This window comes from Hermetia illucens, chromosome 2 (genome assembly GCF_905115235.1).
Source record: "Hermetia illucens chromosome 2, iHerIll2.2.curated.20191125, whole genome shotgun sequence".
Taxonomy (NCBI): domain Eukaryota; kingdom Metazoa; phylum Arthropoda; class Insecta; order Diptera; family Stratiomyidae; genus Hermetia; species Hermetia illucens.
The window spans coordinates 162,291,763-162,304,686 of NC_051850.1; the positions used below are offsets into that span (position 1 = coordinate 162,291,763).

At 38.1% G+C, this 12,924-nt stretch overlaps 1 protein-coding gene across 2 annotated transcripts in view; it reads left to right on the forward strand.

Annotated features, from left to right (window-relative positions):
- LOC119649312 (protein bric-a-brac 1) overlaps positions 1-12,924 on the forward strand; it is a 338,265-nt gene that overhangs the window by 274,044 nt on the left and 51,297 nt on the right. For both annotated transcript variants that reach the window (XM_038051415.1, XM_038051416.1), the window contains one exon: positions 3,064-3,121. In XM_038051415.1, the coding sequence (XP_037907343.1) occupies positions 3,064-3,121 (58 nt within the window). The remainder of the gene's footprint in view (positions 1-3,063; positions 3,122-12,924) is intronic.

The window sequence follows — 12,924 nt, forward strand, 5'->3', positions numbered from 1 at the left end:
TCTAGCTTGGACTAAATCGTCAGTCTTCATTTTTTGAAAAAAAATCGGTGCTTTACCCTAAACTAGGTGTCTGTGCATCAAAAAGGAGAAACATTAGTTTTTCTTTAACCCGGTCCGGTCTGACATCAAGTGGATGCGGACACAGGGTTGATATAACTACCAACAGTTGGAGAGGAATTGCTAGCTTTTTGGTCCGAAGCTCGGCTTTTTTTATCTAATTTTGACTTTAGTAAAGAGATATTTGTTGCAAATATTAATAATCGAAATATCTATGATCTTTAGCGATTTATAGGATAGATGATGAATATTTCCACGATAGAAACGATAGTTTCGAAAAGATATAATCATCCAGCCATTTTCGGCATCTTTAGTGCTCATAATCCATCTTTCTTTTGTCGATCACAACATCGACCTGAACAAGCTGTAATCTAGAAGAGTTAGAGAGTTAGAGTCTGAACAATGATGGCTGATCTGGATCAATATATGTTATTCTGCGTTTAGGATTATTTGTTTGTGCAAAAAATTGAAAATCCTCCCTTTGTTGTTGGGAAAAATAAAGTCATACAGCTGTTAACTCTGCGGTTTTTATTTTCCGCTGTCAGGTTATGATCAATCTACCTTCCTTCTGAAACTATCAACAGTTTTGCTAGCTCTTCGTCCCTTTGACATGAATTTTCACCCAACAATATTTGAAATTGTTTATCTTCAAATTTTTTACTGCATCTGGATTTGAATTATCCTCAAGACTACAATTTCCATTCCAAAATTTTGCAAATAATTTTTTATACTGTTAAATGATTCACAGAATGTTCACTTGAAAACAAAATAGAATGCAATAACGCAGCATGATTATGGACATCAATCTCTTACAAACTTGATACGTATAAAATGACAGCTTGTGAATGACAGAAGCATATGTAATAAAACCAGCAATGGTTAAGCTACATTTATCCAAAATTACGGGCGAACTGCATGCATTCAACTACGTTTCTATTGCACGCCTATTATTATTTGGATTGTCCGCAATCCTTAGTCGATAATTGGAAATTCCACACAAAAATTTTTTTCACCTAGAAATCGATACCGATGGCCATTCAAGGTGATGAATGCAGAAAGATTTTTGATGATTTTGACATTATTCTGTTTTTCAATTTAAGAATAAATCATATATTTTGAAATTTAAAAAAAAACTAAGTCAGACTTTGGCTAGGAAGAATCCGGCATTGAAGAAGAGATGAAATGGTCCCCGTAATACTCAGTTGTTCATTTATATGTTCAGCTAAGAAGTAAAAGGCTCATCTGTCAAAGGACCCTTTATTGCAATTCGCACAAAGATATCCGCATCTTATTCTTTTGTCTCATGCTAATTAAAAAGCAAAAGGATTGAATTTTATTGTTTAAGTATTCGTAAATATCCTTTTAGCACAACCAGCCTCTTTATTGTCTCGAAGTGAAATTTTGATCCTTTTCCCGGAAGTGTCAAGTGTCAAAAGCGGAGAGGAGCGGATTATATTATATAATATGTCGTACCCTACTAAAAACTTCTGTCTTCTTGGACTTTACGTTCATGAAACTCGTGGTTTATTATGTTGAATTCGAATTACATTCGCAGGAGCCATATAATGTCGATGTTTCACCCAGAAAGCATTTCAATTTTACTTTATAATAAATATCTCAAGTCCAATTACGGAGCCTTCCAAAGAAAGTGATCAATTTTCTATCTGTTCCTCTGAAACCTATACTCTTGCAATAGAAGACCAAATGATACAGTTTCAGAGACATTAAACCATATTTTATACAAAAATTATACCCTTAGGTCCTATGCTCCTATATGCATGCATTGCCATTCTGCTGCTTGTTTGCTATGTTTAATATTAATTTATTGCATTTTTCGAGGATAAAATCCAAGAACTATTCTATATTCTTGAAAACAAGAATGAAAAACAACTTTGGTGCTGTCTTTCTTTCTCTTCTTGTTTTTGCCATAAATGTTATGTTGTTTCGAATTTATTGCGAAACGTTTGAAAAATAAAGCCACAAGGATAAACAAGTGGCAGGACAAAGAAATAAGAATGTATGGGAGTGATGATTTGAGTAGTCTGAATGGTGGAATTGTTTTAAAATAATTCTGAATCTGGTCGAATGCTGCAAAAGTCACCAGGCGAGTGGATAAATGAGTATAACAATGAATAATGAGTATATTGTGAAAAAAGGATATTTATCACTTACTACGTAGGGCTTGTGTGATAGAAGGAATAATGCCACCTTAGCCATGTTTATCAGCTTGTTGATATGGAAAAGTTTCATCTATCTCTAGTGAGGCTTGACAGCTCATCAAGGCAAGATGTAGTACCGACTTTATTCACCAATAAAACATCAAAATGCAAGAAGTGAAAGAAACTAATTACAGCTGTGCTACTTGTTATTGCAGAAGATGCAAATATGTTAGTTGCACAGCATGCCTTCAGTAGAATCACTGGCATAGCTGCTTCGTCTTACAAACATTTGTGTCGTTATACGATTGCATTAATTGAAGAGCTACGGTCACTTGCCTATTATACCCTTCACCTATCTGTAAATGGGATATATTAACAAATAAAACACACAAAGATTTATTAAAATCGGTTCAGTTAATCCTGAGATTAACTAGCAGCTAATTGAAAGACGCGTTTAAAGTTTTTTACGATTTATTTGTTGAATATCTTAGCATAGAGTTTTATCACTTACACTTAGAAAAAAAGGAATACACAATCGAAGTCTGCGTTTGCAAGAGTAACCTCGAAATGCTGAAAGTACCCTCACCCTTGAAAACGTTTTATACTAACACTTTAATTTTAGAATTTTTCAAAAATATTTCAAGAGTTCCTTTTCAATTCTAAAAAATGCAGAAAAAAATCGATTTTTTGAAATTTATAATCTAGACTTGTACCTTAAAAAAATCCCTAATTTTCATAAACAAATTATCTTTCTATAGAAATTTCATTTATATTTTTATATAATTATAAGACGCAGGCAAAATAAAGATGTACAAATATGCTTATCTGTTTTAAATTTTTTTTTTAGGCAAAACTTATGGAAAATTCGCACGCGTGGCTTGGAGCATCAACGTCGTCTATAGCAGGTATGGGTTTTATAGTTTTGTTATTGACAATTTTTTGTCTTTATGAATGAATTTATAAATGTGCTACTCTTTTTATTGAGGGTGAATTTATAAGTTTGCTACTATATTAATGAATTTACTGGTTCTTTGTTAATTTCGAATTCTGCCTAACAGTTTGAAAAAGAAATTAGCGAGAATTGTTACGATAGGAATATAGAAACTATTGACGACGCATCAAAAAAATGGGCTTATGATATTAACATTTTCCAAGGACAAAGGCGATCCATGATTCCTTATTTTTTGGAAGAAATTGTGAGTAACCTTGGGGTTTAATTTTCAAAAATTAACCAACCGGTGAATATCAGAGAAATTATTTCTTCGCAATTCGACAAATTTCTCTGGAAATAGTTTTTGGTTAGAAATATATGGTTATCGTCCTCTTCTCTAGCACATCTACCACATCTACTCATCATAGTTGTCAGTTACCTCCTAGGTCTCCCCGAGAAGCCTAATTTCTGCTCTGCCCAACGCCTAAAGTGTCTAGGGTGAGCTACTCGTCGACCACTCTCTGTAGCAAAAAAGTGTACAGATGTCCACGTACACCACAAAGGAGCGAACAGGAGAAATGCCATATTCCCTCTGACAATAGCTACTAGTTTCTTTGCAATATCTTTCTTGCGTACAGCATTCTAGATACAATCTTTGTTTTACTCTGTCGAAAGTTCTTTCACACTCATTGAAAACTAGGCGAAACGGCGACCTGCACGCCGAAGCGCACAAAAACCCTTCCAATTGTCGCACTTAAGACGAGTGCCCTTTTTCCGGATCTCAACGATTCCTTCATAGGGAAGATCTAAATTTGATGGAATGGAAAAATGGAAGTGGTAGTTCCGTTGATACCCCAGGAGCTGCAAAAAATAGTTACACGGCAAGATCGATGATTCCAGTAGCTTCACCACGCTTGAATGCATTGATGGCCGAGATAGCTTTATTTCTGTTTAGAGGAGCAGTCCATATCCGTATGTCGCGGTGAATAGCCGTTATAATCTGAAGAGGTGGAATTTCGGCGAATACTATACAATTGAGAACCGTGGAGAAAGTTTCATTCTCTCTCTTGAGTTACTTATCATTATGAATTAGGAGCCGACGTTAAGGTTCTTGATTGACCCATCGAAAGATTTATGAACACCTATGAATTCTTTTGTAACAGTTTCTACCTGCTTGACCAGCGCAATAAGAAATTCCATTTTACCACGGCACACACTACGCTGAACTTCCTGAAAATTCTGTGGTCAGCCAGGTCTTTTGAAGCCTCTTTAAAAAGTGGACTTGAGTAGTGTTGTAGAAAAAGAACATTTTTAATGGCGGCCTAATATCCATCAAAATTATCAAGCGAATGAGAAGTCATCATCTAACGGTCATTTTCGAGGCCTATGTCAATGCCCCTCTTGGTTAAGACGACAACTCCTATATTTACTGCTGATCGCAATGTGATCAATCTGAATTCCTCTCAGGTTTGGGATAAAAATTAATAAGAAAAAAGATATAATACAAGAGATTATCCCAGAGCCGTATTTTTTTTACCCGGGCTCCGTTTTCCCGCATAATTTTCATCCCGGGCCAGGATGCTCACTATCAATGATTTTCATTCATTATTCCTTTCGAAAACTGTGTATTAGAGAATTAGTTAAGGTTTTTAATTGTGTTATTTTTAGGCGTTATAGTTTAACGTCATAATTTTGTAAGGAAATTATCTGTAGTTTGCCGGTAGGTAACGTAAGAAGCGATATTTTGACGATACATCTCGCACAAAGACCTTCGTGCTCTGGTGCTATCCAGTGACTCTTACCAAAAGTATAATTTGAAAAAAACGGACCCTACCTCCACCTTTTTAGTAAGTCTATAGTACTATGTACCTATGTCTCGTTCCGAACCCGGGACACAAAGTTGAGGTTGCACAACTGCTGTTTCCGCTAGCTATCCTATTTTTTTGCGGTAATGTTTGATCGGATTATGACAAATATATGAGTGCGAACTCAAGATCTTGGTAGGGAGGTTTTGCGTCGTCCTAGTCAAACCAACACAACCAAGTAAATTTCAGTCCTTGTTTAAAGATTGGTTATATCTCGGTACTGATGGCAAAATTCTATGCCAATACACAAGCCATAAAGAAAGCTCAAGATTAAAATTCAGGAAAATGGCTGTCATCACCAACTTTCTGCATGCCTATAGAATTCTTCTCTTGTCCTCTCATATTAATAACGTTATCTTCATCCATAAAATGATAGAGGAAACTAAGTATAACAGTGTGAAAATACTTTAATGTCTAAAAGGAAATAGCAATCATTGCCACAAACCAGCAAAGGAAGTACTCAGTCAAGGGGTCCTTTTAATTGTCAAAGCAGCTCGCACGGAAGCCAGGAAGGCCCTAAAGTCCTAGATGACAATGTTACATGCAATGTCAAACAACGCCGAAGAACTTAGGATCATTTTTTGCGAATTTCTTTCCAACTCTTCCAGTTAAACCCTGCATCTCTTCTTCGCTGAAGGTACTTTGAGACACAAAACCGCCTCTTGTACAATAGACCTTTCTAAAAAGAAAAGCAGCATTAGCTCTATCATTTGCGACTAGTGTGCGATCAGGGAGACCAGTGATCACATCATTCGCAAATGTCTTTGTCAGGCTTCCGAGAAGATGCGGGGCATACTCAAAACCTTTGTGTCTATGACGTTTAATCCCGCACTGGATCTGACAGTTTCAAAAAGATCTTTTAAACACAAGTGCTCAAGAATTCAACCCCTTCGCATAGAGTTTTCTGCATTCGCCTTGCTTTTTGCAATTGAAGTGCAGACCATTATGCTATCTGCAGTAACAGCTGTGAAGCTTCCGAATTTTTTGCCTCCCAAAGAACACTACCCCTCTTATTAGAGATTTGCTCCACCGATAATAACTGGGATGCAAGAATGGCATGTAAGCAGGATAATTTGCATTACTAACTAGATGTGATTACGCTTTTGTTCTTGTCGAATTTACTGTCTTTTCCTGATTGTCCTTCATCCAAAAATACCACAAAATTCAAATTTTGTGAATTGTTTCCGTATTTGTCTTTACAATTTCTAGTCTTATGCTTAATTTGAAGATATTTATGGTACTTATACTTAAATGACTTGTTCCCATATTGACCTATGCCACATTTCCCGACACCCTTGCATGCGTTACTTTCCCTAAATATTATCATGCGTAGTATTTCAGGTTTTAGTAGTTCTTCGCTCGCACCACTAAAGTTCACAAAAAATTTCGACCAAAAACACGGCTAGGAAGAATTTCCTGTCCTCTGGATCCAATGCTGACTTCTTTGTTTTAAAACTCTGCATCCCTCGTTTAAATCCTAAATACTTAAATCAAGAAAGAAGTATCTAAGCAGTGCTGAAGACTCACTGGAGCGCAGAAATTTCAAACCTTTCTGGTCACAATTCTCACAGTCCCTTTCATTAAATCCTGTGGCTCCTCTGCGAACTCACCTCAACTATCTTGTGATTTACTCTGCCGCTACTTTCCTTAAGTTTATGATGCCTCTCCTTTCTCCTCTTTCCTCCTGCTACTGAATGTAGTTGGCCCCGCTTCTCCTACCATTCCGCTCCTTTCCCCTCTCCTTGTCGAGCACCTAATTGGCAAGTTCGATGTCAATGTCGGCCCTGGCCCTATTGCAGCTAACGTCAGGCAGTAAGGGCTTGCTGCCTCTATTACATGTGGAAAGTCTGGCCCTCATTTTATTTATTATAAAAGAAAAAAATACTACACTTATCTCAATGAACGAGGCGTTGACCCGTAGACGATCATATTGCTAAAATGAAAAGGGGAAGAGTCCTTTGTAAATTTTATTTGCTACTGGCAAACTTTAGTAGTAAGAGTAGGCATTGGTCTCAGATGACTCTTGTAGGAAGACCTCAGAACCTTTAACAGTAATTGAACGGATCTACCAAGTCTAAATATGCCTGTCATACCTGGCGCTCCTAGAAATGTCAACCAATCAACTCTCCTCGTCCGTGAAAGGCCCGGACGAGCAAGTCGAAGGTGAAAGCCATAATCTGGTCTTTTTTATCATCGTAGATCTTTCACAAGAAACGCTACTTCGTGGAAGCTCCACGACGACAATGTGCTGAGCCACACTGTCATGATCGCGCCGGAGCAGCTGGCTCGATGTGGCGTTACCACTTTGTCTCACTCCCTACAACTCAGACACGTTTTATCTGGACCTCTTCCCATTTCACTTGAAAGAGACTGTGAAAGGACAACGATTCGACTCCATAGAGGACGTCCAAGCCAGTGTAACATGGACTCTTTGCAGCATTTCGTCAAATGATTTTCGGAGGTATTTGATAACTAGCAAATTGGTTACACCTGTTATGTCGAAGCAAAAGGGTCCAATTTTGTAATAATATGACCGATCAATTATTGCTTATACAATTTGTTCTACTACTTAATGATCACATCATGTAGGTCAGGTCGTGAACCTCTCACGTAGTAATCTTGGGGTCAGCTCTAGAGGAGATGTAGTTGACTGGCGAAGAAAACTTTACTTTTGGAGTACACCCCCTAACTTCGGGGAAAATTGCTCTACTTTTTCTGCATCTGAGATGAGATGCGGTTGAAACTTCATTGGAAATAAGGTTAGTGTTCCAATATACGAGATATCTTATGACTGTAGTATTTAAGTCCCCCCTGTGACTACTGTGGTTTGTCAATAAATCTACGTCTAGCGCACATGATATAGTTCGTAAGTGTTGACGAATCAATCGTTTCAGCATATGAATTAGTTCAACATTGCGCTGTATCATACAATCTGCTCTGCGTGATTCCGTTTTAAATCTGTGGAATTGCAACCTACGCGAAAAAGAAATTCATTGAATTAACTGAATTAGTTTATCTAAATTTTGGCCTTTAGCTTTTGATGTTGGATTGCTTCGTTGATAAAAGCGTTTAATAACAAAGCACAAATTTGATTTCATTGAACAATTTCAGCTGTTAGTGTTCAGTGGCCCCAGGAATTTCGACCGCTATTTAAGGTTTTGTGTAAAAATCTTATTAAAATCGGTTTATTGGTTGTCTGTCTGTCTGTCCGTTATACAGATTTTTCCCGGAGGCGGTTATCGCGATTGACACAAAATTCGGTAGAAAGGTGGGAACTGTAAACGCTCACGCATACAACGAGTTACATCCTTTGACGTCCAATTTAAGAGGGGGTTCCCATACATGCAAAAGAGGGGTGTAAAACTTTTTTTCATCAAATATAATCATGTGGGGTATCAAATTAAAGGCCTCGGTTAGTACTTTTCGAAGCTGATCTTAGTTTTAACATTTGTTAGAAAGGTGGAGAGTGCGGAGGATTGAAAGTGATCATTTCTTTAAGGGGGCTATTCTCAGAAACTACACAACCGAAAAATTTGAAAAAATCAGGAGGCTGCCACTATATGGTGCCTAGGCTCCGAAATACCTTCCGTACCGATATCTGTTCAAATTAAGTTAATAATAGTATATTATTATAATTTTTAGTAATTGGCTGCAAACTTCCCTTGAGTTCATCCTAGCACCACTAAATTTGCAGTGATGTAGGCTACAATGTAGATCATGATCTTACCAAGTTATAATACGTCAAAGTTGTTGCTTCTTTGCAAATCCAACACTGTATGTCAATATCCCCCGAAAGTGGATACTCTCACATAATATATGTATATATTACGTGCGACGTACTAAGAAATACACAAAACCTTTCGTATCTGAAGCGTCCAGCTTCCGGTTTTCCGACTTGTTTAAGACAATTTTCTCAAATTTCTCTTCCTGGGCTCTATAAATTAATCTCAATATGGTAGGATAATAGAAGGGCATTTAGAGAGAGAGAAAAGTTTTCGACAGCCTTTGCTTACAATGTGTCATCTGGATGTGCTTGTTAGATATAGTTTTTAGTAAAGGAGTTGATATTAAGGTGAGATATCATATTAGAACACGGCATTGGAGGTGCTATCCGTGGAAACCACTTCTTCAACAAGACCGACTTGAGGACTTTTCTCAAGAACTGCAAGAAATAATCTTCTAACAGTTGCCGCCAGCCACTAACCTTGCGAATAGTTTTGAGACCTCTTAAATAGTATCTTCGTATTTTTCTCGAATAGGGGAGAAATCTTTCATAATCAATGATGAACTAATGCATATTTTATTCGAACTGAAGACTGAAAGATAGATTACAGACACAATTACATTTCTTGAAAAGGGCGATGTGGAGTTCATTGATTCCGGCCTCCATACAATGATGTGTGTCTAACGCATACAATGGCGGTTTGATTCCACGATATTCTAAACACTACTCACAATTTAACATAATCCAGACATTAACTACTTTGAGAGGTTATGGCATGTTTACATTAGCATCACGACAGAATCATCTATACGAAAACCTCTACAGATCAAGCATAACGAATGGTGATCATCTTAGGTACTCAGACGTACATTTCTATTTCCATGATGACGTTCGCTGTGAAATCAAGGTATACGCATTGCTTCCGCCCATTAATCACAAGAAATTTATAACCTACATAGGCTGAATGGCACGAAGAGAGGACCAAGGAAGGAAATACTTGGTAGACAATAGCGGGCCCAGGGGAGGAACGGGAACGTCGTGGAAGAGGCAGATTGCTTCCCAATATATTGTATTTTTCTATCGGGTTTACTCATTCTATTCGACTTAATTCTAAAAAAATAATTATTTACACTAGCGATTACTTGTTATGCGCTAGTACTTCAAAGCGGAGGAACGCTCGAATGACGGTAAACAATTGAAATGTATATAATTATATTTCCGGTTACCAAATCATACAGAAATTTGTAGAGCTTCTTGGTGGAACTGAAATCTACAGGGAAAGTCTATCTTGCGGCTGCCGCTACACATAGTCAGGTATGTTGTGAAGCTTCTTATCATGGAAGCATTCGACATTCGACGTTACGCCATTTTCACGCAACACCTTTATTTATTACAATTTACCGAAGACAAAGACAGAAAAACAATTAATTTCTTGGAATTTATCTCCCACACTCAACAGTTGTTCTGGTAATTGTTGGATGTTCATTACATATTAGTCATATTCGTTGTGATGCATCAGTCTCAGGCTTATTTCATGTGCAGAGAAGTGGAAAAGGGGCACATTGTACGCTTAGTAGGCCAGAAAGATGCAGAGGAAAATGTTGTTTTATGTTTCTAATCGTCCTAGCTTTTGATTTTCTCAATATAATTTCCATAATCTTTAATACACACATCAATACATTTTTACAACCGCTAGATCTTCTTTCAAAAGAGTTTTTTCCTCGATTTTTTAGAGCTGATGGTAAGCAAATTTGGTGTGTCTTTTAGCGATGGAAGTAGGACGTGGTTTCTTTTGTAAACCCAACAGGGCCGTGGAAAGGAAAACCCGGTCGGAAGTGAAAAATATCCGGGCTCAACTATTATTCCTCTGTTTGAATATAATCTCTATTCCATGTTCAAGCGAAACCTCAAGGTCCGGGGAAAGTCCCCTTTCTTTTCCTCTTTCGTTAGGTTCGCTTCTAGAAGGCAGAACTTTAGACGTGAAAATTTTGATAAGTTTACTGATCTGGAATGTATAGCACAAAACAGACCCAGCAACGTTCAGATATGTGTTACACATTTCTTAACTTTAGAAAAGATAAATCGGTACTCATTCACGTTTCCAAGAAGAAAATTCACGTTTCCAAGAATAAAAACTTCGAAAACCAAGGACGAACATTTTTTTTGAAAGCAGATTCATTTGTACGGGCGGAGAGAGCGGCTGTAATTTTCGGGCTCTAAGTTTTTTCTGGTCCAAAATAGAAGGGCTAACTGGTTGACTAGTTAACCGCACACTTCGGTTACCTTATTGTCAAAGAACGGCATGGTTTCGTGAAACATAGATCTACGGCTTCAAACCTTCTGGTCTTTACCAACTTCGTTGCTAAATGCTTGAATTCATGACAGGAGGTACATGCTATTTATACCGATTTATCCAAAGCCTTTGATATTGTTGACCATAACATTCTCCTCTCTAAACTTTTATTACTAGACTTCCCTCCTTCAGTCATCTTCTGGCTTTCCTCCTTTCTCTCATACCGTTCCTGCAAAGTTTCTTTTCATGGTTACTCATCTCGTTCTTTCTCTCCTTCCCCTGGTGTTCCCTAGGGCTCTATACTTGGCCCGCTACTCTTCCTGTTTTTTATCAATGACCTCGCTTCCATCCTCGCCTGCTCGTATTTGCTTTTCGCAGACGACCTTAAATTGTTTGCCTCTGTTTCATCTCCATTGGACTGTGCTTTCTTACAGTCCAACCTTGATAATATAGTCCGTTGGTGTGCTATTCGCTTAAACCCTCCCCAACATCCTTTTCCTATTCTCTCAGTGAACAACCCCTTTCACTACTGACCTCCTCCAAAAACCTGGGTGTAATATTCGACGACAAACTTCGTTTCAATTCCCACTTCGTCGACATCATCAATAGGGCTCCTCAATCCAGCCCTCTTTAACACTTTTCAATTCCCTTGTCAGAAACATCCTTGAATATTGCTGTGTGGCCTCGTCCCCCTTCCGCTTCCGGGACTGCCGCACTCTTGAAGTTGTACAACGTAAATTCACCCGGACCCTCTTTTACAAAAAAAGCCTTCCACGGATTGATTATCCAGCACGACTCCGCACCCTCAATCTCCGCTCCCTACAGCAACGCCGTATCTTCCTCGATATGTGTATTCTTTTCAAACTCTGCAATTTTCTGATGGTCTGCTCCGCCAACTCGGATACTACTTTCCGTATCGCCTCGTCTCATAACACACGTAATGCGAGCATTTTTTATGTACCCTTCGCGGAACTCGAGATTTACTTTCACTCTCCAATCCCGAGGCTATGCCGCTCCTACAACGTTCTACAGCTTGGATCCTTTGGCTCCATTTCCTTCTCTAGTTTTAAGCGTAAAATAAGCCATTCACTTGCTCCTCTCTCTGAGGACAATATGTAATAAGGAATTTGTTTTCTGTGTATTGTCCTCTTTAAATAAATAGATAAATAAAATTAAATCGGTTGTTCAATTTCAAGGAGGGGGTGCATAATATTTATCAAGGCTCGGGTTTTTCCCTTGTAGCCCTATTTCTGGACAACTCTGTGGGATAGGCTTCGTTTATGAAAGATGAAATTAAATTTAGAAGTGGAAGTTTTGGTAGAAGGCATTTCAAAGAATGAACTCTCAAACGAAGCATTCCTCCTGTTTTCCTGTTTTAATAAAAAAAATGTTTAGTAAAAACCTGTGATCGTCAGGCAACTAAAGCTATTCCCAACATTCTAAAGTGCGAAGTATATTTGAAACATTATAAAGGCAGGTTTGTCGAACCTTTTCTCAAGATTCGGGCTAAGCCAAAGGAGCTGTCGCTAAACGCTCATGGCACTTGCTTATTGATGAACGATTCAAACTTGCAATTTCAAATCTGAATTTGAAATTTGAATATCCAAACCTGGAAAGGGGCCGGGAAAATTATATCGCGGTAAAACTTTCCAATCAAGACCTATCAACTAATCTTTGTCGGCCTTTGCCATACGTGGAGTGGTATTCTCATGCAAAAGAATCATTTTTTCGTTTCTTGGTGTCCATTCTGGCCATTTTTCGACCAAAGCTTGGGTCAAATTGATCATATGCAGCTGGTAACAATCAGTATTTACCGTTTCGTTAGACGTCGTGTCACCTCTGCTCTAGTAGGGAGTAAGTTGCTCCCGAGCCAGCTCTATTTCGTTAACGATGTC